The sequence below is a fragment of the Lepidochelys kempii genome, chromosome 20, assembly GCF_965140265.1.
Source record: "Lepidochelys kempii isolate rLepKem1 chromosome 20, rLepKem1.hap2, whole genome shotgun sequence".
Taxonomy (NCBI): Eukaryota; Metazoa; Chordata; order Testudines; family Cheloniidae; genus Lepidochelys; species Lepidochelys kempii.
Window position 1 is genome coordinate 19220676 of NC_133275.1, and position 26154 is coordinate 19246829.

Sequence of the window (26154 nt, forward strand, 5' to 3'; positions counted from 1 at the left end):
GCAAAAAAAAATTTTTTTGTTTGGGTTTCTGACCTAGCAGTCATGAACATGAATTGGACCTATGATGTTTTTTGGAGAACTGACATTATGCTGTTGGGGGTGTCTTGAAGGGAAATACACATTGGAAGAGCTAGTCCAGACTGTGTAACAAGCTACTGTTTCCACCTCCTGTACAGCCCTCTCAGTATTCAATCAGATCATTTGTAGCGTATTTTAGTCGTTGAAGGTGCATTGAAAAACAAAGCAGAAATCAAACTTACCTTCTGCTCTGTCTATATAACAGCAGAAGCATCAGATTTAAAACTTAATAGCCATTTTATGTTCTATAATCAGGGGGTTCCACTTTTAAGAACACATTCTCTAGTGTTGCTCTGCTACAAACTGGATTATGAACTATTATCCACTGAGGACACGTGTAAAAGCTAAGTAACTGTTGATTAAGAAAATGAGAGGGCTATGCTATATGATTAGCATCTTTCTTTGGCAAAGTAAAAGAAGATATTTTTCCCCAAAAAAGAAAGCGTATTGGAAAAGTTTGGAAAGTTACATCTACACATCACCTATCTGAAAAAAAAACAAACCCATCCAGGGTTACACACAAATAATCCATATGTGTATTTGTGCGTGTGTGTTTTCCCCTCAAGAATACCACTGACAGATAGAAATAAGGAGAAGAAAAAGGAGAAAAATAATTAGAGAAAAGGTGCTGAGACATTAGAAGTGAATCTTCAGATATTGTGTGTTATGTTATTATAAAAGAAATCCTGAGTCCATGTTGTGTTGACATTATAGGGGTGGGGAGGGGGAAACTGTTTTGTGGTGGGGAAAGTATAATGATAAGACCACTATGGCTGTTTTTGGCTGGGCAAAATGTCAGGGTACATTATATTTCTTAAACCGGGTTCAGATTTTTGGTACAGAAAGGGCATATTTTTTCTTGTATTGTTACATTACTGTGTTTGTGTCCTACTCTAACTTTATGCTTAACAGTTCCATAACAATCTTTCTGTGCAAGCAATACATTTCGATTGTAGAAATAGAAATGTCCCTTCTACCTAGGAGAGACATCTAATCTTGATATGGTAGCTCAGATCAGACAAAAAAAGCACGTGCAAACAAGTAAATGTATAGTCCTAAGCCAACAGTTTTAACAGGTATCGTTTTTCTTTTTCTGCGGTATTAAATATGATATTTTTTAAGTGTGGAAACGGCATAATGGCTCTGGATTTGATTCAAAGCAGTATTGCATGAAGAATGACTATTTTCACAATCCTTTTGGGTTGGACAGCTAGGTTGGACCAGGTTTGAAAAATTTAATATGCAAGTCTAATAAAAAATATCCTTCGTGGTTCTGTAAATTAATATTTCAACAGGGAAAAGGCTGATTATTGCTCGTTTTAAGTGTAATTATTTGACATTAGTGCTGTGATAATTGAATGATTTAAAGGATTCATTATATATATATATATATATATATATATATATATACACACACACACACCATTTCGCCTTTTCTGTATTAACAATTTGCAGATGTTTATCCCTTTCTTCTAACAGCATGTACAAGAAAAAATATCTATTCTGTAAATATTAAGATTGATTTTATACCAAAGACTACATCCCTGTAGAGAGATAGAAGCCTGAAGTTAATAAACGTTTAGCAACACAACTCCAGAAATGCAATAAAAGTTAAAACCTCCCCTACTGTTTTTTTTAATTATGATATTAGATCAGAAGGCACGAGGATGGGAATTTATTGGCTTTAACAATTTTGTGTAAATTTTCCTTATTTTTATGTAAAAAACATGGGTAGTCAAAAAGACACCACGCTGTTCGCGTTCATCTCACGTCATATAATTTTGTTTGCTTTGTTGCTAGACATGCACACACCTTCTGATGCTGTTGTTATCAGGGTAAAATATTAGCAATATTACTATATGCTCGATACTATCATTTTTCTTGCCTATGTTCATATAATGCTCTTTCCCCAGCAGGTGTAATTTTAGAACTGAAGGCTTTGTCTGTGTCTCTACGGGTTCCTATGTATTTTATTCTTTGCTGCTTCTGGTGATTTTGTGGTGCTTTAAGAAAATACCGCCTGGAGAAGGAAAATATATTTAGAAGTTAGTAGGAGCTTGTAAATTCGTAACAGGGAGGCTAGGGTTTGGTTATAGGCTCCTCCATTTTGCTGCAGTTCAAGAAGTGCAGATATATATATTTTAATCCCTCCTTGTTTCAGTTAGCCGTTTGCCTCCCCTGAGCTTGGGAAATTGCATTGAAAGCTTAGCTTTTCCTAAGATACGTGCCTGCGATATGTCCAGTTGAAAAATCAACTGGAGCGGCTGTCTAGAATTTTCTAAATACTACCAAATCCCTCTGTTGAAAGCTGTTATGCTTAGGTGTCTTGGATTCTCACACAGTCACCATGTTATTTAATCAGCTCTTGGGGTGTGCAGATGATCTTTACAAATGATTAACAGAATCAAATCAAGTGTGAGTGTGTGAGCAGGGTAGTGGTGGTGGGGGGGAATATGTGGTGTTTGATTTATTTTTAAAGAAAGTTCACTCTGTTGTAGACCAAGACAGGTTAAGAGGTAGGTTGGTATGGTCAAGGCAGGTATAATTAAACAAGGCCCAGAGCTCCTGTGGTTTATGTTCAGATGCAAGCCATCGCCTTCAGCTGAAACACCCCCTTTTTAATAAATAGAGTGAAGTTATTGTCCGGTTTGTGTGCATGATTGTCATCGTAACACCTTGGACTTTCCTTCAGTCTAGCTGGAGTGCAACTGTGCCGCCTAAACCATAGAATTTGCAGACAAAAGTTGCCGCTTGGAACTATAGTTATTTATGCTAATTACAGGGTGTCTGACAGAAACATAATAAATGTAGAGGGAGACGTATAGAAATATGTTTCTTCAGGCAGTATACAGTTTTACTCTTTGGGTTCAGGCTTGTTTTCCTGCTGTTCTTTTAATTTACTTCTTTCTGAAATGTTTCCCCCTCCCCTTTTGTTGACCTGTACTTCATATCACACCCCAAACCAAGATAACCTAATATGCCTTGGAGATTAGCACTTAGTGTAATTTAAATATTCCCCTCCCCCCCATTGCTCTGGACAAGCTTCCATCTGTGAATGTTTTTAATGGGATTCGTCTAGTGGAAACCTGAAATTTTGGAAGGACACCATAACACAGTTAAATAAATTGTCCTGGGCTTTAATGGCACGTCGGAATTTATTGTCTATTATCCCCACCTTCTGACACTAAGGAGTCTGGAATCCAAAGTCATAACTTCTAACAAAATTCTTAGCAACAAAGTGGTGTGTGTGCGTGTGGGTGTGCAGGAGCACTTAACCAGGTAAAAACTCCTCTAGAGTAATTTTTAATCTGAATGTTCATTTTATTTACCTGTTCCCCTTTCCTCCCTTCATTTTGGGTTCAATTTAAATATTATGTCCATATAAAGGCACCTTTCGACAAGTCTCATCAGTAATATATTGTTTTGAAAATCCTTTCTGCCCAACGTCTTAAAAAACCCCGAAGAAATATGATATGAAAGTAGCCAAAGAAATCTGGAAAACAAAACAACAGCCAGCTGCATTGCTATGGGATCCGCCAGTAATAGTTTGCTGAAATTGGCCTTTCCTTTTCATTGACTGGCTTTAAAAAGGTAAACATGAAAAATAAAAGACATGTAGGAGATCAGGAGATATTTTCTACTGACTTCAGACAGTCTGCTCTACATTCGTGCAACCCAACCCATTGTATACCTTTTTTTCATAAGAGAAAGGGGGAGGGTGTAAAAGAACAAAAGAAAGAAAAAAAATTGGGGAGGCAAAGGAGAGGCGAAAGGAACGAAGGACAAGGAAAAAATATAACAAGAGAAAGAGATGTGGGGTGGGGGATGAACTTTATTCTGTTTAGGGATTAAAATCAAAGCGATAGTCACTGCTGGTGTGTAAATTTGTGCTGTCTGTATGGTTAGTTTCGTTTTGTTTATGAAGAGATAACACAGCATGGTTTCAGATTGCTTCGATGCAGGGTGTGTGTGTGCGTGTGTGTGTGTGTGTGTGTGTGTGTGTGTGTGTGCAGGGAAAAGTAGATTATTAATACGAACTTGACAGTGTTAATTGAACCAAGTGGAAGCGGGGAATGCGTTTTTGGAGTCGCTGTTTGTCTGCCTGTCAAGGGTAGAGTGTTGTCTGCTAATCCCAAGACCCTCACTGGAGTTTGTCGATCAAACCCCTTCTTGAATGTCTTCCTCTCTGGTAGCCACAGAGAGTTGCTATTGCTGTTTATAAAGAGCACCGCTTTCATCTTCCACACAGCTTCAGGGTGCAAATCCGTACAGCTGCACGGGAGACCCTGTGTGGAGAGCTGCCTAGTGTTCTTCAGGCCTTGAATTGCCACAAGGAGGTGGTGGGATTTATTTATTTATTTATGTATTTACTTCCAATTGCTGTGGGACTCCAAACTAGCCTTTGATACCGCTAGTTTGTAAAGTTTTTGTTTTTGTTTCTGTTTTTTTTTTTAAATCGCAGTATCACAGAGCTGAAAAGACACGGCCCTAGGATTTTTTTGCATCTCCTTGAAATCAGAGAAAGATTATCAAAGCGAAACTACAAGACTGAGGGAATAAGGGTCTGCAGTTATGTGCAATCAAAACAGAGAAAGAATGGATTTCTGAAAACTGCACAAGCTTATCTGATTCACACACACACAGAGAGAGAGACAGACACACGACCAAAGTCACTGGAAATAATTTCGCTCCAAGAGGTGTCAAAACTAAATGTGTCAAGACGGTGATCAATAAAATAAACAATGGCGTTTGCTTTTTTAACGTCACAGTTACAAATCCACCCCCCCCCATTTGATATTGTTTATATTTTGCAGTGATGTGTTGGTTTTGTTAAATGCAAAGAAGTTTTTGCTTTCAGAATAATGGGGAGTGGAGGAGGAAGAGATATTAGACAGCCTACATGAGAAATGATCGTTCAGCATCATTTCAGTAGAGGTAATCTTCCATTAAACAAGTAGCGAGATCTTTATGGAAACAGGATCATATCTGCTCAGAGTCTAGCTAGACCGTTCACAAATGTTGCAAGATAACCTTGCTGGTATTGACTGTGTAGCAAACCAGATTTTAATTCTAACGTTCACCTCGGGTTGGAAAGACTACTCTCTAAAATAAGTATATTTCAAAATATGTATTTATTTGCCCTGCATTGCTACTCGACTTTATTCATGAAACCTTACGCTTATCCACGTAGAAGGTTTGATGGAGACAGAAACATAAATGAACATTATTTTACTTCCCTGCAGACTCAGAGTTTTGTTATGCAATTACACAGCTAAATGTTCTGATAATATTATGCTAAGCCCTGTTTTTATTTTACTTTAAGATGAGCTGCCTCTCTCTTGTTTGAACTGGGTAATTTCTCAAAGCATGCTGCTCCTTGAATGAAATAGGCTGGTATTGCAAACGTTATGATTATTTAAAAAAAACCCAAACCCTTTGCAGCCCTATGGAGAGTAAACAATTCTATTTAATGAAAGTTTCCGCGTAAATAAAAGAAATCTTGGCCAGCAATGTTTTCCTTTGTGTAACATCAAAAATGCGCCATTAACAACTAAATTAGTGACCTTGTCTGCTTGTGTTAAGGTTACAAGAACTGGTTTTACTTATTGAAACCCTGTGTTTTTATAATCCCTGCTCGTTATGTATTTCATATCTTGTATATTTTGTCATTTTTCCCTGTAATTTTTTTCACCAGTCCTCCTTTGCACTCACTGTTCTTCTCTATCTGTTCCTCTGTATATAAAGCCCCCCCGCCACTTTCTGCATATATGTCCAAAGACAACCATTCTTTTGTAAGGCTCCATTTACAATAATTCATCCATGTACCAAAGACAAGATTCCTTTACACCTCCACGTTTTTACATCACAGCATCTTAGCAATCTTCCATAGTGAGTATTTAACAAAAATGGAAATAGAGAAGGAATGATGAGTATAATTTTCCCCCCATGAACAGAAAAACAACCGTCACTAGAGACTTTTGATTGACAAATAAATTGAACTCAATAGAGGCCAAAGGGGACATTATACTCCTGTAGGAATATTTCCCTTTAAGGACTCACATAAAACATAGCATCTAAAACGGAATGAGAATAAATTCTGAGAGGGAACGAGATGATGACTTCAGATTTCATAGGCTCTGTCCGAATTTGGATTTTCATACACACACAGACATCAATTTCTATTTAAAGTAGTCCCTTGATAGAATTAAATACATTTCTAACAGAAACTAGGACAGACTCGTGCATATTTATTAAGAACTTTGAAATTAAGATGCAGTCTTACTCTTTTCTCAGCTGAAACATGGGCTGTAAGTTTCTAGGGGCTGGGGGCTTTTTTAGCAACATCACATATTAATGCATATTTAGGCATGTATCTGTAGCCATCTGCTTTTTCTTCATGCTCGAATTTCCTATGTTACATACTGGGGGGAAAAGCATTCATGTCATGTGTGTTCAGGGGACTTACATGCACTGTCCATAATGTATGTCACTGGTGCATACTGCATCACTAACGGGCATATGCCCCTGTCTTTCTCTCTTTCTCTATCTCTCCTTGTCTATCTGTCTCGCTCTGCGAGAAACCACCATAACCTTCTGAGCCTCCACTTTTCTTGTTCTTGCACAATTTTGAGCATTCACCTTCATCCTACTCCAGTTACTATGAAATTCGAAGTTATGAATTGCCCTTCACAACACGAGATAATCCACATTTTTAAGAGAGGTTATTCTGTGTAGGTTATTCTTTTCCTCCTCTTCCAGAGAAATCCACTAACTCCATTCTTTCAGAATCCAATGGGCGTGATCTATTTACTTACCTGACTTTCTCTACGAAGGGAAGGTTATTTCTTTCAAAATTCAGCCCGAATGTTAAGAATTAAAAACAAAAATCAGAACCCAAGCTATTTCAATCGATTTGGTAAAAAAAAGTTTCCATACATTAAAATAATAATATTAATAAGTGTCAAGTGTACATTGTTGCTTGCTGTAAATATTCAGAAGGTTTCCCCTTTCCCAGCTACCCTTATAGCTGAAACTCACTCTTCCAGTTTTATTTAATGAAAGACACATTTATGAACAATCAAATGATCCTCGTAAAAATTTTATTGAAGGACATAAAAACATCCTTGGCTACTAGCCGAATAATTCAGAGAGGGTCTGCAAAAGCTGTCTTTTTTGGGGAAGGGGTGGTGGTGGTGTTATTATTTCCCACTCATGTTTTACAAGCTTATCCTTTCCACTCCAGGAGACAGTTATTAAAAAATAGATATGCATGATGTGACCAACAGATTTCTTGCCCTAAAGCAGGCTTGACGACTGTACTTCCCTGTAACAGATGACAAAAAGTCCATTTATTTTTAGGCAAAAAAAGCCTAAAATCAGATCCTTCCTTGGGTGATACTGAAGTATGATGGGAAGCATACCTCTATTACACTTTGAACTAGTCCCTTTTTACTGTTATTCAATTTAATGTATCCACTATGGAATACAAGCTGCAGAAGGAAAGGACAGACAGAGACAAATTACGTCAAGAAATAGTGCCTGGGATACCTTACACACATACCTTATAGGCTCACTAGCAGGGCAGCTTTTTATGCCAGACATAGCCACCTCTGGCTAATGAAATGCAAGAGGCATTGCTTCTAATGTCTGCATTATTTCAAGAGTTTTATGAAAAGCCAGGTCGCATAGTCTCTATTAAAAAAAAAAAAAAAAAAAAAAAAAGACCTGCGGATTGATCCACACTGTATTTTTGGGTAAATACAATCACGTGAGAGCTGAGAGCCAATAGCAAACTGGGAAAGGCTGAAAAAATAATTACCTGCCCTGATTGTTCTATGAGAAGATAAAAAGTACACATACAGTTCATACAATAATCTTATGAATGTAAAAGAGGGGGGAACATGTCGGCTTCTGGTCCCATAAGCAACTATTATGTAGATTCCTTGATAAGTCATGAAAATGAAGAGCTCTTGGCTTCAAGGTTCCCAGCCACTGGCTCTCACCCTGCAGCAGCTAGACCTTCAGGATTAGTACCGGACTGTGCCGATTTTCCATCCTGCAGTTTTGCCCCTAAACCGGCCGTTTTTACTACTTCATGGGCTCCCGTGCATTCTCAGTCTTCTGTGGTTTACCATCCGTATACCCACCAGCCTCACATTGGGGCTGACACCAGGTATATGCGCACTTGGTTGGAACCCATCTCAGGCGCGGTGTCCTTCCCTGGCTTCCCACCCAGCAGCAGGCATTACGGGCTCAAGCCGGACGCTTTCCCCGGCCGAAGGGCGGAATGTGGCCCGGTGGACGGGCGTAGTTATCCGGATTACATGTACGGATCCCCGGGTGATCTCAGAGACCGAACTCCGCAGACTATACCCTCTCCGGAATCGGAGGCAGTCGCTTCGAGCAAACACAAAGAAGAAAAGAACGAATTAGACCCTAGTAAGTTGAAGTCATTCTTGTTTACAACCGGGGAGGCATTACAGCCTCTAGTACAGTACTCAATAAAATGAAATTACCTTAGAGGGCCCTGTCCTAAAACTCCAGATATACAGGAAGACCCGGGTTTAAAAATCCCCCTAGTCTAATCTCAGTAGTTTCATTTTCATTTTATTTAAAAAAGAGAGTGGGGGGGGGGAAATCTATTTGTTTCTTTGGTCAAATATTCATAATCCAGCCTCCCCACCAAAGCTCCTGCCTCTCAGATATTTCCCCTTTCAGTCAAGAAGAGTCCCTTCTAGTTGAGAGTTGATTCAGTGATTTGGGTGTGGGGGTAGGGGAGAAAAACACCCAGGAATAAACAGAGAGAGGTATATACGTGTCTTTAAAAATACCCACCTATGTAATTATTCATAAAATACTCCCAACATGTGGGAATAAACGGAAAGGTGGTTGCCCTGAGAAAAGTGTTAAGGAGTGTGGATTATGGGAGGTAAAGGCAGAAAGAATCTATGGAGCGATAAAGTCGAAAAGCAGCTTTAGGCAGGATATTGGACTGAACACTTGAAAAAAAGCCCATCTTCTTTAGTGCAAAAACTTGAGCACTATGGGGGATCTGATTAGCCCCTTGCACCATTACAGATGTAACCGGTCTTTTCCACTCTAAAATGTTCATCTCAGAATGACCATATGTCTCTGAAATGCAGACAGTTGCTTCTGACAGTATAGTGTGTGCATAGAGGCAATGCACAGAGAGCAAAATAAAGTGTGATTTCAAATCTGGTGGAACTAGAATAAACGTCCAGTTGTGTCTGTGTGAGTGTGTATGCCTGTACACACAAACCTGCGCACACACACACACACACATACACACACACATACACAAGCATGCCATGTGTTTATTAAGACTTCTGGCCTAACAATCTGATGAAATGGTGATTTATAAATTATAAATGGTGAGTCTGTGGGTGTCGGTGTATCCCCATATGTATCTCTATATGTATGCATACATAGGGATAAGTATCCATATATGACTATATAAAGTAGATCTGTGATAAAACAAGTAGTAGGATCAGGGAAAACATTCTCCTTTGCTGGTAGATGGCTCTATAAAACGCCTACAGTTGGATCAAGGAGATGATTCTAACGATAAAACAGTGTAATTTTTTCGTTCTAACAAAGTAGGGATGATGGGGCAGCAAAGAGAAAGGTCTTTTAGGCTTGAAGACTGTATTTTTGGAGACAATGAATTTATTCTGTGGCATCCTCCAGATATTAAAAAAAAATAAGCTAGTCATTCTAGGACTAGTATGGTTATAGAGAAGGTATTGGAGAGCAGAGGTTGTAAAGAGAGTTTATGGGCCTATAAAATGGTGGGAATTTTTACTTTTTATGACTATGTTCTTAGATTACTCCTGCTAGGGGATGATTATTATTTTAAACCCATTGCTACGGTTTTATTTACTGAAACTTTTATCTGAGAGCAATAGTAAAAGGAAAGGAAATGGCCCCCTTCCAAAAATAAACACATTAATGCCTTCTGAGGGTTACTTTAAAATATTTACCTGCTAATTTCCTAATTAAACACGTTTATTTTGGAAAAATAATAATCTGGGTGTGAGGAGAGGGGAAGCCAGCTGTTGAAATTAATGATTTTTTTTTTTAAAAAAACTTCTTTCCCAGGCAATCCCGTCGCAAATTGGATTCACGCACGTTCCACAAGGAAGAAAAGATGTCCTTATACAAAGTATCAGACCCTGGAACTGGAAAAAGAGTTTTTATTCAATATGTACCTCACACGGGACCGGAGGTACGAAGTAGCCAGAGTTCTTAATCTCACTGAACGCCAAGTCAAAATCTGGTTTCAGAACAGGAGAATGAAAATGAAGAAAATGAATAAAGAAAAAACCGATAAAGAACAGCAGTAAAGTTGGCAAAGTCAAATCAAAGCAAGAGAAAGGAGGAGAGGGGAGGGAGGAAGGGAAAGCTGTTTCTTTGGTTCGAAATGTTTCTGACTTTGAATGTGCTGATCAGTGTTTAGATTTAGTTAAACACAGCCAAGCGTTTGGGAGCACCATGCTTTTATAAAATGCAACTAAAATAAAATGATTTTTTTTGTCCTTTTCGGGAAAACAAAACAGAAAAGTACTTGAATTTTTTTAAATTTTTTTTTTAGTATTTTATTTCGTAAGTTAAACTTATCCAGTGTTTTATTTTTTTAATTTCATGACTTTGTGAGTGCATATTTTGTACAAAAGAAAATGAGAAAAAAAGGCTCAAAAGTGTTCTGTCATAGTGTTGGTCTGGTGTACTTATTTGTGTATTTTATTCCTGTCTCAGACCCGTTCTGTAATATTGTTATGTTTGCTATAGTAGAACAGCTCTATGTAAATATATACTTAACGTTACAAAAAAAGAAGGAAAAAAAAAAACCTTATCATGCAGGTGTCTTTTATTTAAACTCCACTTGAGAAACAGCCAGAGTTTATTTTGCAATGGTATTCAAAGCTGTGTTGGGATTCTTAAAGGAGACACCCTCCTTGTACCAGTGAATTTAGCACTGATAAAATCGCAGTCTGTTGAAATGGAATTTGAAATATACCTTATTACAGGAAGCAAATGAAGATGGGTGGAAAGAAAGGACGCTGTTTCCGCTCACAACATTTTGTATTTAATAGTATAATCATAAAATGCGTTTAGGTAAGGGTTATACGTGCCATAAATTTTTAGGTTTGGATAATTAATTGTAGTAATTTATGACCAGGCAATCGAAGTATATGTAAAAGATTAAATATGTATGCTGGGAAAGGGCGCTTGCGGCAACATTCCTCTGTCTGACATCCGCCTATATAGCAACTGCTTTGCATTATCAATGGGATGCCAAGACTTGTAGGTTTCTTCAGCTCCTTGCACCTCAGAGGACGTTACTTTGCAAAATAAAATATAATCGATTGGGGAGGAATGTTTAAAAAAAAGCAAGAAAAAAGAAAACAAGAAAATGTGTGTGGGGAGAGAAATTTTCGGTCTCAATGAAATAGGTTGTTTTTTTTCCCCCTCACCCTCCCGCCTCCCTTTCTTTCTGCACAGAGGTCTGGATTGTCTGCTGTGGTAGGTAGAGACCAATTCCACCAGTCTCAAATGGGTAGGAAGTTTCTGTTGTTGTCGTGGTTTGTGACCATTTTAAGTGGCCCAGATGGGCGAGAACAGGCTGTCACAATGCATTTTTAGCTTGAGATATAAATTGATGGGTGCTCAGAGGCTGCTCAGTGAGAGACAAGAGGGGGAGAGAAAGTATAAAAATGATCAGCGGGGGATGCTTAATCATCAAAACTTGTTATAAGGTGCCTTTCTTTAATGAAATGAGGAGAGCAGGGTTCTAATCTTTCTAATCAAAATCAAAGCGAGGTAGTAGGACATGCTTGTCGCCTTGGCTTCTCAGCCTTCTCCGAAATAAAAAACCTGGAAGTCATTACCCACTGATCTTTATAAAATATTGCCCTTTAATATTTCTTTCTTAACGTTTTGAGGTTTCTCTCCCCTTTATTGATTTGTACTCTAGCTTTTATGGCATCGTGGTTTTTTTCTTTTTTTCCTTTTTAAGGTGGTATGGTATGGGTCAGTCTGAGCATCATCCTGGCACCAGAGGAAGCTCAAAGCTCAGTTCATTCAGAGCCCAAGTCCCCTGCTTTTTATGTTTGAAACGTCTTAAGGAGCCCACTGAAATGTGCAGGTTAAAAAGCATTTTAGCAGGGCCAAGAATGATGGGCAAAAACAAAACAAAACAAAACAAAACAAAACAAAAAACCACCACCAACAACCAAAACTGAATCCAACCCAACCAAGAATAGTCCTGTCATTTCGTGTATTTTTCTCTGTCTTCTCCCCTTCTAAATCCCTCCGCGTAAACTCCATTAAAAAACAACCACAACAACAAAAACACTGTTCGGATTTCAAAATGGATTGGCCACCTCATATCTGCAATGGAGAAAGTTCACCCCTTTTATTGGAAAAGTTCTCACTTTGGATGGGACTTTTCAATCAGCTTCGGGCCCCCCTCTCTGGTGGCTATGTAATGAAACGCTTTTATTAACGTTGAAAAGAAATGATCCATGCGTCTCAGTTCTGAACCCCCCCATTCAACCAGATCTCATTTCCTAAGAGACCATAGGTCGCTTACCCTCCCCCAGCCCATCCTGCAGTCTTTACTCTCGCACAAGTCCCATTGGAGCTTATGGGCACGAAGGGATATGTCCCCTTTTGTCTCCGTCGAGGGTTTTCTTTGTTGGTGATGGGTTGTTTTGTTTTAAATCCTGCTGCAGTTACAGTTCATGTGCAAGGCTCTTAACTGCAGAGTTGCCCCATAATTTTAAGTGTCATTTGGCTGCTGGTTGATAGTGGGGAATAATAACTGAGCAGGCATTGAAATGATCTGCCATTGGAGAGCCTTAATCTTTCGATAAGAAAAAGAAAAGATGCAACGTGACTTTCAAAAGAGAGAGAGAGAGAGAGAGAGAGAGAGATGCACATTTTCAAAACCTTGCGGTGAGTATTGCTGGTCATGAATGTAACAATAATACTCAAATGGAGGATCTTCCTTGGGCATATGGTTTGCATCTCTGTGTATATATTTTCCTGCTTCGTTTAAAAATGGCCCTTTTGTAAAGCACACAAAAAAGACAGGATACTACAGCTGTGAAAGCTGTCCATAGGTACATTTCCGCAGGGGAAAAAAAGCCAGTTTTACAACTCTGTTTGTCTCACTGTTATGTGTGCTGAATAGAATTGAACAAAACAGGACCACAGAACTGGCTAGACGTCTGGGTTTAATTGTTTTATGGTTTAAATAAGGTGGGTGCTTTTCTCTTTGAAACCAGATTATTGGAATGTTTTGTCTACAGACTACAAACAACAGACCCCCTTGGCTCAGGGGGGAAAAATACCACCCTAAATTAAAACTGATAAAAGCACTGAAGGTTGAAGGAGAGATGGTACGCTGTTGCGTTTGTTTGTCAGTGTGTACACACGTCGTGATTTTTTATGCGTTCCTTAGCAGAAAAAGAAGGAACAGAAATAATTTGTGCAAAAGTACTGCCTTCTTGTCTATGAAGAAACAATCACTATCTCATTTTATCTCTAAGGCGTCATATCAAGCTATCTGGGAAATCAGTAACTCGTGTAATTATTGGTTATAAAATGCCTCCTGATAAGCTCAGAATACCCATAGCCACTTCACAGTTTAGTAAATCATACAGTTTTCTTTGGCTTTCTTTTAGATTTAATCTGATTTAGATGCTTGAAGAAACCGCTCCTTTCCCTTTTTGACAGAGGGGATCTCTCTCTCTCTCTCTCTCGACTAAAGAAAACGCAAGATGGCGCTGTTGTTCAATATTAGAAGTCTTTTGGCCCATTAAGTTACAACGCATCCTATTACACCTTTAGGCCTCTAAAAGGTTGTAAGAAAAACAAATCAAAACAAATATGTATAAATTCCCTCACCTATGACTTGTAAATTAGCATATAATGTGTATCGGAAAAGCAAACACATTAGAAACTGTCAAGATGGTAGCACAGCTCTGAGTCTTAGGTAAAATAGTCTTTCAATAAATAGATTGTTTTAAAAAAAATATCGGTTAATTATATCTGATGAGACACAGAGCCCCTCAGTCCAGCAGCAACCAGTAAATATATAAAATGCTTGCGGAGAAAGCTGTTTTGTTGAAGTCTTTTTCTTTATTAGAGCCAACACAAGTTACACCTTTTCAAGAATATGTTTCTGAAAAAAAAAAAAAATGAAGCCGTAACATTTTTTTGGCAGTAAGATCAGAACATTAAAAATAACTCACACCCATGACAAATACAGTAAAAAATATATAGAATCCTACAATACAGACAAATTTATAAAGCTACATTCCGAAGGGTGGAGGCACACACACACACCCACACACACCCACCAAAAAAACTGTAGACAAAGAAGAGCACTTTCCCTGGACCGTAAATGTCAAGATATTTTAAAGAAGCACTGAGAGTTGCACATAACTGATTTAATGAGAGTGCTTTTTGCATGGACCTTGAAGGTAAACATTTATTGTTAAGCCCTCATAGGGCGCGATAAATAGTCTGCATTATTTACTGTATCTTTAGGTATCACACAAATGCACATGCGGCTAAAAATGCAGCTAATGTTTCAGTCACATCATTTAATTTCAGGAAGAGACTATCCGAATTCTCAGTCATCAAATATAAATCCACCGCCATGTACAGAATGTTTAGTTGTTGGGTATTTAAAAGTAGGAATTACGTTGATCATATCCCTATAAAATGGTCACATTGACTATCAGCTGCTAATTAAGGCGTTTATATCCCCAGGTGCTTATTTCCGCCTTTAAATTGTTTTTAGGGGTTTAATGAGACATAACATTTTCTCATGTAAAATTCGACATGCTAATTCTACCCTGTTTATAATTATTTTTAATTTGTGGGTAATATTTGCTCACCGTACACGTATCTTTTCATTTCAGTAATAACCTAAGACATGGTTGGAAAATTGCTCTCCATATGTGTGTGTGTGTGTGTGTGTGTGTATTTGAAAAAAAACACTACAAATCCCTATTTCTGAAGCTTTTGAAAGAGAAAATACAATAATTTGTTTTATTTGGGGACACCTAATAGACATGGGAAAGGGTTGTTTTGTTTTCTCCCTCCTGAAAAGATGTCTACTTAAAAAAAAGAACACACCTAAATGACAGTCTCGCCAGTTATTTTAACTAGTTCATGCCACTAAAATGAAGAATTGGAACCCTGGAAATATCTTCCTAAGTTTGGGTTAAAATGTATTTCACTCTTCCACACTTCAGAACAGTTGGCATTTCTTAGGTCTTTTCTGAAATTAATTACCTTGCATTTTCAGAAAGAACATAGGGGGAAAATTTGAAGCAATCGCTGGAAATATTTGAAGGGAAAACGCTGACAGTTAATATCACGCCATAATTTATAGATGTGACTTTGATTTTTTTTTCACTTTTAAAAAGCTGCAGAACAGCACAGGAAAGATTAATTTGCAGCCCTTTTTTCCCTCAAAATTTTAAGAGGAAGACCGCTGGTTTATGCTATATTTAATGGTCTGAGTTCCTTAATGCTGTCATAAAATGAAGTGTCTCAAGTGAAAGGTTTCAATGAATGGTCATTCACAGTGAAGAGAAACTAGACGGGGAAATAGGTGCTTTAGCAGCATCTGTAAAATTAAAACATGGAAACAACTGTCTGTGATTTAGAAACATGTCGATTTTTAAAGGCAACCCTAACCACACACAGACACACAGATACACACGCAGAGATACCCATACAAAAGAGAGTTCGTACTTTCTGTCCCATTTTCCCTCTCTTTCTTCAAAAGTAGCTTTCTTAAATGCATTGTTTACTTTATTTCCTTGAAATGATTCTTTCCTGTTATTTTCAGCGCTGGGTTTTCAATGGTTGGTCCAAAAGGAAGAGGGGAAAAAAAATCCCAGGCTCTTCATTCATTCATTTATTTATTTTTAAAATAGGACAACAATAACCAACCAATCAAACCAATTGTCTCCTATAGGGGCAGCTTCTCTTTTTGTTGTGTTTGTTTGTTTGTTCCATTTCGATTTTTCAACAACAACAACAACAACAAACAACAACAAAAATCGGAAGAAGGGATGCCACGAGCTGAATAGGCTGCCGACTCATAACCCTACAGGCGTAGAGTCAGAAGAGAAGAGACGAAAACCTCACTGTAAATGCGTAACCAACACTCAGTTGGTTTCCTGTTTGTCTTTAAACCCCATCAAAATATCGCCACGAAAATAATATTTCTATTGACACCGAATTGGTCTGGCTGGCGTTTCTTTTACCTGTTGAGGTTACCTAAATTGACCTCGCTGGCGCATGTATTTGCTGAGATAAGTGAAGAGGCTCGCTTGCAAAAAATCACCTAAGGATATTAATGCGCACCTTTCATAACCCTCCTTCATTCATTAGATATGTTTTCCCCCTTCCCTTCTGAAGGCTGGTTTTTCCACGTACCCTTCACCCCCTTCAAGACCCCCCAAATCCTTGTCATTTTCTTTCTAGCCTGTCTTGGTGTGGAAGAGTGATGAGTACAAATCGCGTGTGAAAGCGCCACACCATCGGGATTTTGAGGAATTTGCCTATGGTGTTAAAGGGAAGGAGCAACTTACAGACAAACTGAGAGAGAGCTCTACCTACCGACAGATACAAGAGAAGTCAAGAGCATTAAGAGGCATAAAGCAGCCGTATACACACTCAGGCACTATGAAACGTCTTTGAGAGCTCATTAAAAAAAAAAAAAAAAGCCACAAAACTCAGGACTTTATACAGTCCAGGGAGAGCCTAGCACTAATCTCTTAGAATTAAAGACTTTTTTTTTTCATGCGAAAGTCATGAGTTCCTACTTTGTAAATCCTCTTTTTTCCAAGTACAAAGGCGGTGAATCGCTGGAACCAACTTACTACGACTGCAGATTTCCACAAAGTGTAAGCAGGAGCCATGCTCTGGTTTATGGTCCGGGCGCTACCGCTCCCAGCTTCCAACACCCTTCACACCATGTCCAAGAGTTTTTCCACCACGGAACCTCCAGCATCTCTAACTCTGGATACCAGCAAAACCCATGCGCCTTGGCGTGTCACGGAGACGCGTCTAAATTCTATGGATATGAAGCTCTACCAAGGCAGTCGCTTTATGGTGCCCAGCAAGAGGCGACCGTTGTACAATATCCTGACTGTAAATCGTCTTCCAACAGTAACTCTAGCGAGGGACAAGGCCATTTAAATCAAAATTCGTCTCCCAGTCTCATGTTCCCATGGATGAGACCACACGGTTAGGACATTTTTTTTACTCTCCTCCTTTAACTGTTTTTCTTTATTTTATATCTTTAAATGTATACATACATATATAGATATATATATATATAGATATATATAGATATATATAGATATATATATATATATGAAAAAAGATAGGCATGGCTGTAAAGTCTGAAAGAAATGAGCAATTTTTAATAATATTTCTTCTTCCTAGGAAGTCCTTTGAAATCAGACAAGCCAGCAGTAACTAGAGAGACAGCAAGGTGATAATACTGTGCAAAGGTTTTAAATCACAATAAAGTAAAACTTGTTTTTTATTGCTTGCCTTGAGGATAGGCAATAAGATACAGCTCCCACGAGGTTATTTGCATGTTGATAATACACTGCTCTTTAAAATGTCATATAGCCTTTCTTAACCGCTTGGAGACTTAGGCTAAAAGGTAGGAACTTGCATAAGGGAATTATTCATACTTTACATACGTATGTTTATATATATATATATATATATATATATATGTATATATGTGTGTGTGTGTGTGTGTGTATGTGTGTGTGTTTGTAAAGCATTACACATATATATGTATATATGTAAAGTATTACTCTCTATATATCTATATATAGCTAGATCTATATATCTAGCTAGATCTATCTATCTTTATATATAATTAAATAAAAGTTAAAGTTAAAGGGGAACTTAGTTCAGAGCTGGGTGGGGTGGAGGGAACATTCTACTGTCCTGGACAGGAAAAGATAAAGAGAGAAAGGAAAATGGACTTAACAGAACTTTGTTTGACGAAGTAAACTGCAACCATTCCTCATTTGCACAAAATCCTAAATACTTCAAAGTACAAGTTTCTCTCCCCTAGCCTCCAGGTTGTATATAATACTTGTTAATTCAAAACATATGAAGGTTAGACTACCGAGTGCTAATTTTAAAGGACAATCTAAGAAATAAAGTTTCCCCCAGCCCTCAAGAAGACCCACTTGCCTTGTAAAAGCTTATAGGCTTTGGCCCAGAAAAGGCTTAAATTAGACATAAAGGGGGGAAACGTTATTTAACAAAGCTTTGATTTACAGGTAAACACATGTCATAATTTCGAGCTATAAGATATTTTAACAAATCTATTATTTTTTCTCACCGAGTAAGTACTATGGAGAAGGGAGAGTAAGGAGTCAGATTCAGATACATAAGCCCTTATTCTGTTATTGTTTTAAATGTCTATTTATGTAGCTGTTTTCAATACACTTCCTGTGTATGTATATACATATACATATGTACTCATCTCTATATGTGTATACACACACACACATTGATAATACAATCACACAAGGGAGAGGTAACTTATCCAACAAAAATGCAGGTCCTTAGGGCTCAAAAATATTAGGAAGCTGTGAACATATATTTAGTGAGCTACATTTGCAAAAGGAAACCACAGTTAGACATTTTGCAGAAGAGGAGTGGGCTGGGGGAGGTTGGATTAGTAATAATAATATAGTTAGAAAATTAAATAGCTTGTTTCATTTGATTTAACACCACAGCTAAAATCCATCAAATATTAGGAAGCTGGGAGGATATATTTTATGAATTACTTTTGCAAAGAGAAACGAGAGGTGGATATTTTGCAGAAGAAGGGTCTGGGGTGGGAGGGAGCATGGTTAGGGTTTATTATTGTTACTACTGCTACTATTATTATTGTTGTTATGAAAAATAAACAGTTTGTTTTATTTCGGTTTAATACCACGAGGGGCTGCAGGCATAGAGAAGGGAAGACCACCAGTGTCTCTAGGAAAGATCAGGCAAGGAGTTAAAAAAAAAAAAAAAAGCACAAGGAGAGATCTAACAAGTTATGTTGTTTGTGTTCTATAGCTCCCGGAAGGCGCAGTGGCAGGCAGACTTACAGCCGGTATCAGACCCTGGAGCTAGAAAAAGAGTTCCTCTTCAACCCTTATTTGACACGGAAGCGGCGGATTGAGGTCTCTCACGCCCTGGGACTGACGGAGAGGCAAGTGAAGATATGGTTCCAAAACAGGAGAATGAAATGGAAAAAAGAAAACAACAAAGACAAGCTCCCGGGGGCCAGGGACGAAGAGAAAACCGAGGAAGAAGGGAATGAAGAAGAGGAAAAAGAAGAGGAGGAAAAAGAAGAAAGCAAGGACTGATTTCTCAGCTCCTTGAAGTCTCGTTTTATGGCAGATGATAAATCGAGATGTTTACGACGGTCATTTGCTTTTATAGAGTATAGAATGGAGAGCCTCACACAGCAGTAACTACCTGTCAAAGAGTTCTAGCCTTTTTTATTGTCATAGAACAACTTCCCCTACTTTTTTCTATATATATATCGGCATTTTTGGTTTCATAAATATATAGTTGGCTTTACTACAACAACAGGAGGGGAGAAAAACAACACAAAACAATCATTGAAGCAAATGCCACATCTCCAAACAGTAGATTCTCCCCTACTCCCACTTCTATCTGTCTAGATAAAGATATATAGATAGATATATAAATGTATGCATCTTATGTATTCGTTTTAATAGGTTTGAATAGTATTTCTTCTCTACCTTGGTTTTCCCCATTCATGATCCAAGGGGAAGTATGATATTGCTTTCTGCTAGTCTTAGCTTTTTAAAAATATCTATATATCTACGTATCTTCAGTGCTAATACCCAGTTATCATTTAACTTTTAGCTGCCTGTCTGAATTGGAAGATTGGAGGATGACCATAGGTGATACCACGCACATATTAGCTATATATGACTATATCTGTATGTAGATAATACCTATACGCCTATGTCTCGGTAGGCCAAAACATGAAGGCTAAGAGCCTAACATTTCATGATTTATATAGGCACTGTTTACCATTTCACTGTGTGAGCACTCGAAATTCTTAATATACTACCTAAAGGGAAACCTGCAATAATAATCAAATCTATTATCAACCAGGGGCTTACATATCCTAAATTTTACTTGGTCAGAATTTATTAAAGGAAAAGAGCGAGCGAGCTGCGTTTTGCCCTGATGCAAGCTACTAAGTAGCATAAAATAAAATGATAATAATAAAAAAAACTTGTAATGTACTTTTCACTACCTATAGAAGGAGTCATGCTTTCAAAGTATTTGTAATGCGGTTTTGTTGTATTTGTTGCTGCTTATTTTCTTGGAAAAAAATTTCCCAACAACTGAAACTGCCTAGTTGAGAACGCACAGTATTGTATTATTTTATTGTGCTTATAAAGTAGTGTAGAACTAAATTGCACTGAATGTATAGTTATCTATTTGTCTTGACTTATCTGTTAATGCAACATGCTCGAAAAAAAAAGTCATTTGTTTTATGTAAAAGCATAGTTCTGCGTGTTCAAACTCTGAATGTAGCAATTTCTGCCAGAAGCCAATTTCTGGACACCGTGGATTTGTATTGTATACGTGAGACATTACGTAAATAAATAAATAATAATAATTAAAAAAAGATTTTAAAAGGTCTGAGTTGCGTAAATTGTTATGCATAAATTTAAAACCATTCATCCACACACACACACGGAGTTAGGAGATGCCAATGAGTCCCAAGTAATATTTCATAGATTCAAGTTACTGGTCGCCATGCTAGCATAGTTCAAAACCAAGAGCCATCTTTAAGTTGCAAGAAAATCAGGATGTCTGACTCTTGGCACAGCTACAATAAATGTGGGTAATTAGACATGGTGAATAAGCCAGGGGGCAAATAAAACCTGGTATTATCATTACCAATGCAGTATTGTTTACTGATATGTAGTCTTAGTGTTTTTTTAAAACTCCATTTTCAAGTTGCAAGCTTCCAGACATATTCATTGTTAAAATTCTTCTCTTGGTATGAAACATGCCTACGCATGTCCACCTTCCTTGGGGTGGATTTGGGAGGGGGGGCAGAGAAAGAGGGAGAGGGGGAGAGAGAGAACAATGTATTAAATGTAAATATCTTTATTTTACTTTCCTCACCTGGGAACTTCTACTGAGAGGTCTCAAACGTGTAACATTCTGGTCTTCCATAGCTCTAAAGTGCAGCAAACCCATCACTCTTTCTTTCTTTCCTCAAAATGAGGTTACAATAACCCAGAAGATTCAGAATTTCTCATGTCATATGTATGTGCAATTTGCTACTTGCAAGCGATCGTTATAAAGCGATTGAGAGATTGGAAAGAGATTATGTATACATTAAAACGTGTCTTAACTACGTTGTAGAGATATTCACAAGCCATACTTGGACTATATGAGAATATAGTTAACTAAGAGAAACCCTCATAAGCATCTTACCAAGAAAACTGTCATGAAAGCAATGAATAGCTTTTTTCAGATACAAAATCAGAAATTCTTTTTATGAATCAGTACATAAATCCAAGTTATCGCTCTTGTACCTGAAGATCTCTAAGTGACACCACACTGAATCTCTTCCAATAAAACCTGAATGTGATGGCTTCAGTTCTTCCCTTTGTAAAATAGGAATATTATAAATATGCCACCCACCATCATTTTGTTAAACCATATATGCTGATCTTGTAAATATTTATTTTTTTCTTTTCTGTTGATAAATGGACTACATCATATAGGAGTAGTGGATATAAAAGTGGCGGGTTGTTTACAACGAAAGTATAGATAAGAAAGCACAAGATTCCTAAGATACATCCTGATGCCCTGAACTATGTCTGGAGAAGAGACTGGGGTTGGGACATTCTTAACCCAAAACACCAAGCTTAAAGGATTTAAATGCCTCAAATAATTGAAAATGTTGGATACTGCTCAGGAAGAGTATACAATGAGGAAGAACTAGTTTATAACATATTAAATCGATACTGATATGTATATCCATACACCCCCACAACCCCACAATTCCCACACCCCCATATACATAATGCAAATGTATATGCAATATGACGATGTATAAGTGTAATTCTAGATTTCTAGTACCGTTTATATGTGTGTGCATATACAAATGCTCAAACACACACACACAATGCATATGCATATGGAATATGAATGTGTGTATGTTTCATTCTAGAAACCTAGTGCAGCTTGTATGTTGTGCATGTATTCACGTTCAAAACACAAACACAAACAATGCCTATGCATATGGAACATGGATGTGTGTATGTCTCATTCTAGAATTCTAATGCAGATTGTATGCGTGCCTATTATTCATGTTCAAAATACAAACACAAAATGTATTTGCATATGCAATAAGAATGTGTCCATGTAGAATTCTAGTGCAGTTGGGGGGGGGATAGGAATATCTATCTATCTATCTATCTATCTATCTATCTATCTATCTATCTATCTATCTATCTATCTATCTATCTATCGAATTCTAAGTATACTCTCCCTCCACTCCCGAATTCTAGAATTATACACAAGCACACACACACTTCTATGTTATTGTACATTCTAGAGTGGACATATATGCTCATGCACTCATTTTCTCCACGAAAGGGCTAAAAATAATAAGGATCACTGTAGAGTTTTCCATTTCGAATGTAGACACTTAAGGTAAACTGTTTTATTAGGCATAGAATAGGCTGGTTTATTTTAGCAGAGGTATAATCTTCAGGGTTATTCATGCCATTTACAACACCGAAGTTTTCTTCCTCTTGCTTCAATAAAATGGATCTATGCTTTTCACACCTTCCACAGCAATGTTAAGGAGCTTTGCAGGCAGCAGCTTGCGCTATTACTGAACTTTTTTTGTTTTGTTTTGTTTAAGGTCTTGTCGAACCCATACTCTTCTTAGAGAGGTTCAAAGAAGAAAGATAACTTATCAAACTGTTCTGTTCAAAATTTTTTAAAAAGTTGTATGCGCAGTCTATCCATCATATTTAAATCCACATCTCTAAGTAGTTTTATATGAACGAATACCACATAGCGACACTCATCTATCAAACGGTTAGGAGTTAAATTATTGAAACTTCAAGTGAAGCAGTAACTTTTGGGGTGAATGTTTATGCTGTCTAGTCAACACAACAAAGTCGCATCTTCATTTGACATCCGGTTATTTTTGTAATCATCCACCATTTCAAGAGAAAAAGAGAAAAGAGGATTTTATGGGATAAAGTAATTTGAAAGAAGATATGCTGTTCACAAAGTGGCTTATTCAGAAACGATCATTGCTTCAGTATTACTGAAATTAGTCTCATCTACCCGCCTGAAGTGAGAAATATCCTATTTCACGCTTTTTATTAGCCAATCAAATTTCCTTCGGATCTCCATTTGTGATTTGTGAAAAATGTAATTCCTTAAAAAACTGAGTTTGAGCATATTGCTCATTTTGCCTTAATTTATTATTCTAATCATAGCAGCAGCTACACGACAATGCAGCCATTAGGCTAAAAAATTCGTTTAGATTTTATACTCGAAATGGGCACAGATTATATTTTAGAGGCAACGAATTTCTCGGGCATTTATTTTATTTTATTTTATTTTATTTTATTTTATTTTATTTTATTTTATTTATTTTTATTTTTTGCACTGCATGCAGATAGGCTGGAGGATGGGTTGAAAAAGACGAGGATGAACACGGAAACTTTGAAAAACAAAACTTGGAAAGAAATGAATCCTTCCACATTTTCTAGCTGTTATATTCCCCTCCCCCTTCCTAGATTTGATCCTCTTGTTACCTTTTCCAAAGGGGATGGGGAGGGAAAATTATTTCTCGAATATTTAATTCAAGGAAAGAAGCGACAGGCTATTTTCCTAGACAAGGCTGTTGGATAAAGGGAATGAGAATTAAATACTGAAGTCATGGGCCCTAATGTTTCAAGTGCGGGGAAAAACGTGTCGGACAGGTTACCTCTGACTTGCAGGGCTAAAATTTCCTGTTCACTATATGGATTCTATTCTCTGGTTTACTCGTTGGAAAATGAGGAGTCCATTGTGTTCTTAGAGCTGTTGTGGTGGTTGCTTCCCCCTCGTAACTTTTAACTACCTGTTATAAAATTTATTGGTGGTTTGTAAAGTGAATAAAGTAATTTCCCTTCCATCCGGTTGTATTACAACCTTTGTGTTGTTCGGATAGACAGACAGACAGACAGACAGGCACACTTAGCCCCCACCCCACCCCCCAAAAAAGCAAGCAAACCAGAAGTACCTGCAGAATTGAACTCTGGAAATAGGGGAACATGGTATGAAAATGCCTGACAAATGACTGAGTTCAGTTATTGCGACAAAGTGTATTTTTCCTCCCAAAGCTTTCTGCCATGCCTGGCCCTGAAGCTAAGAGTTGGGATTGTAAAATGTTTCAACCAGAGGAGAGAGGGGAGAAAATGTAGCATTTAATCTAAACTAGGAGATCTGGTCTTTGCGGTTGTCTATTTGCAGACTTGTGGACGTCTCCACAGGATCAAAGCAGGCCTGTACCCGACAAAAAAAAAAAAAGAAAAAAAAGAAAAAAAATTCTCTCTGACTCCAAATCAATATTTTCAAGTGTTTGCACAGGCCCCAACTAAAAACTCAAAGAAACATAATATCGCCTGCTATATAATTCCTGCCCGTCCTGTCGCATGATTCAACGAAAGCACCAGACTCTGAGATGTTTCCTTGAGAACTAGTATTAGCTGAGATTTCCAGTCACAGAGTGATTAAAAAAAAATCCCTCCATGAAACTGTAAAATTGGATCGGACGCTGTTAATTTAAAAAAATCACACCAACATTTAGGGTAAAAATGTGGGAGTTTATGGGTAAATACCGCATCAGCTGCTCAAGTTTTGACTATTATTTGGAGAACTTCACTCTGAATCTTAATATCCCAGGGCAGGATATGGAGATTGGCTCAAGCCAAAGAGCAAAATTATTATAATTTAGAAAACCAAAGGAGGGTTGAGGATCGCAAATTTGTGTTGAGCTTGCTAGTGAAAGTGGACACACCCTTTCCTAAGAATATTGTGTGCCGAGAGATGTTACTACACGGTTTAATTAGGTTAGCTCGAGGAGCTTGCGGACACAATAGTGTTATTTAGCTTTTCCTACTTCCTGAAAATTAACACGGTTTTATAATGTTATTATTTTTAAACCTTCCAGTTCACCCCCTTTTCTTCCTGCCTCTTTAAAGTCCATCCTTCCTCCATGTTGATCTCTCTAAGTAGCCCAATTAATTAGCCATAATAAAAATAAAAACCATTATATTGTGAAGGCCATATCTCCCTGGTCAAACAAAAAAGGCTTCACATTAAGACAGGCACTAATGCTAAGAAATTAAAATCTAGTACGGACGCGCGCGCGTGTGTATATATATGTATGTCTTATATATATTTATATATACCCAGTATTAATTTGCTTGCTTTAAATGGGAGGAGGGGTGAAGAGAGGAGAAAAAATTACTAATATTAAAAAAAGAATTGTATAAACATGGCGACAGACGAGAGCATTTGCACTCGTCACAAAAATGCAACGCATTCCTGGTTGTTTGCAGAAAATTTACAGCTAAGCAATAAAAGTTTACGACTGAATCACAAGTTGGATTGGCCACAGGAAGTCATGTGGACTCCATCCATGAACGTGAACTTTTTATTGTGGTTTCTCTTATGACTCTTTCACAGTAGTCCTCCCTTTAACAGTCCAAGCAGTGCCAGGGATAGGATGGTATTTTTCCCCCACCTAATTATTAGCGTTATTATTATTTTTTTTAAAATCTAGATTTTTTTCCCTCCTTGGGGTTGGAATTGTTGGTTGCTTTGGGCGTTTTGGGAATAATGAGTTTACTGCTGCGTCTTGTTGCCGCCTCCTATTCTCCACCCCTAGGGGCAAAACGCAATACATTGCCTTTGGAGGAT

The 26154-nt window shown here is 37.7% G+C and overlaps 3 protein-coding genes across 4 annotated transcripts in view; all 3 read left to right on the forward strand.

Moving 5' to 3' along the window:
* Positions 1-26154, forward strand: part of HOXC6 (homeobox C6) — a 97069-nt gene that overhangs the window by 1783 nt on the left and 69132 nt on the right. The window lies entirely within an intron of this gene.
* HOXC9 (homeobox C9) lies at positions 7871-10711 on the forward strand. The gene is made up of 2 exons (XM_073318538.1): positions 7871-8517; positions 10198-10711. The coding sequence occupies exons 1-2, from the start codon at positions 7980-7982 to the stop codon at positions 10440-10442; spliced, it is 783 nt and encodes a 260-aa protein (XP_073174639.1). The 5' UTR covers positions 7871-7979; the 3' UTR covers positions 10443-10711.
* On the forward strand, positions 16453-20788 carry HOXC8 (homeobox C8). Its single transcript, XM_073318363.1, has 2 exons — positions 16453-17376; positions 19231-20788. The coding sequence occupies exons 1-2, from the start codon at positions 16941-16943 to the stop codon at positions 19521-19523; spliced, it is 729 nt and encodes a 242-aa protein (XP_073174464.1). The 5' UTR covers positions 16453-16940; the 3' UTR covers positions 19524-20788.

Coding starts and splice junctions, on each gene's coding strand:
- HOXC8 (XM_073318363.1), top strand. CDS start 16,941: ATGAGTTCCTACTTTGTAAATCCTCTTTTTTCCAAGTACAAAGGCGGT. Junction 17,377..19,230: donor CCCATGGATGAGACCACACG/GTTAGGACATTT, acceptor TGTGTTCTATAG/CTCCCGGAAGGCGCAGTGGC.
- HOXC9 (XM_073318538.1), top strand. CDS start 7,980: ATGTCGGCTTCTGGTCCCATAAGCAACTATTATGTAGATTCCTTGATA. Junction 8,518..10,197: donor AAAGAACGAATTAGACCCTA/GTAAGTTGAAGT, acceptor CTTCTTTCCCAG/GCAATCCCGTCGCAAATTGG.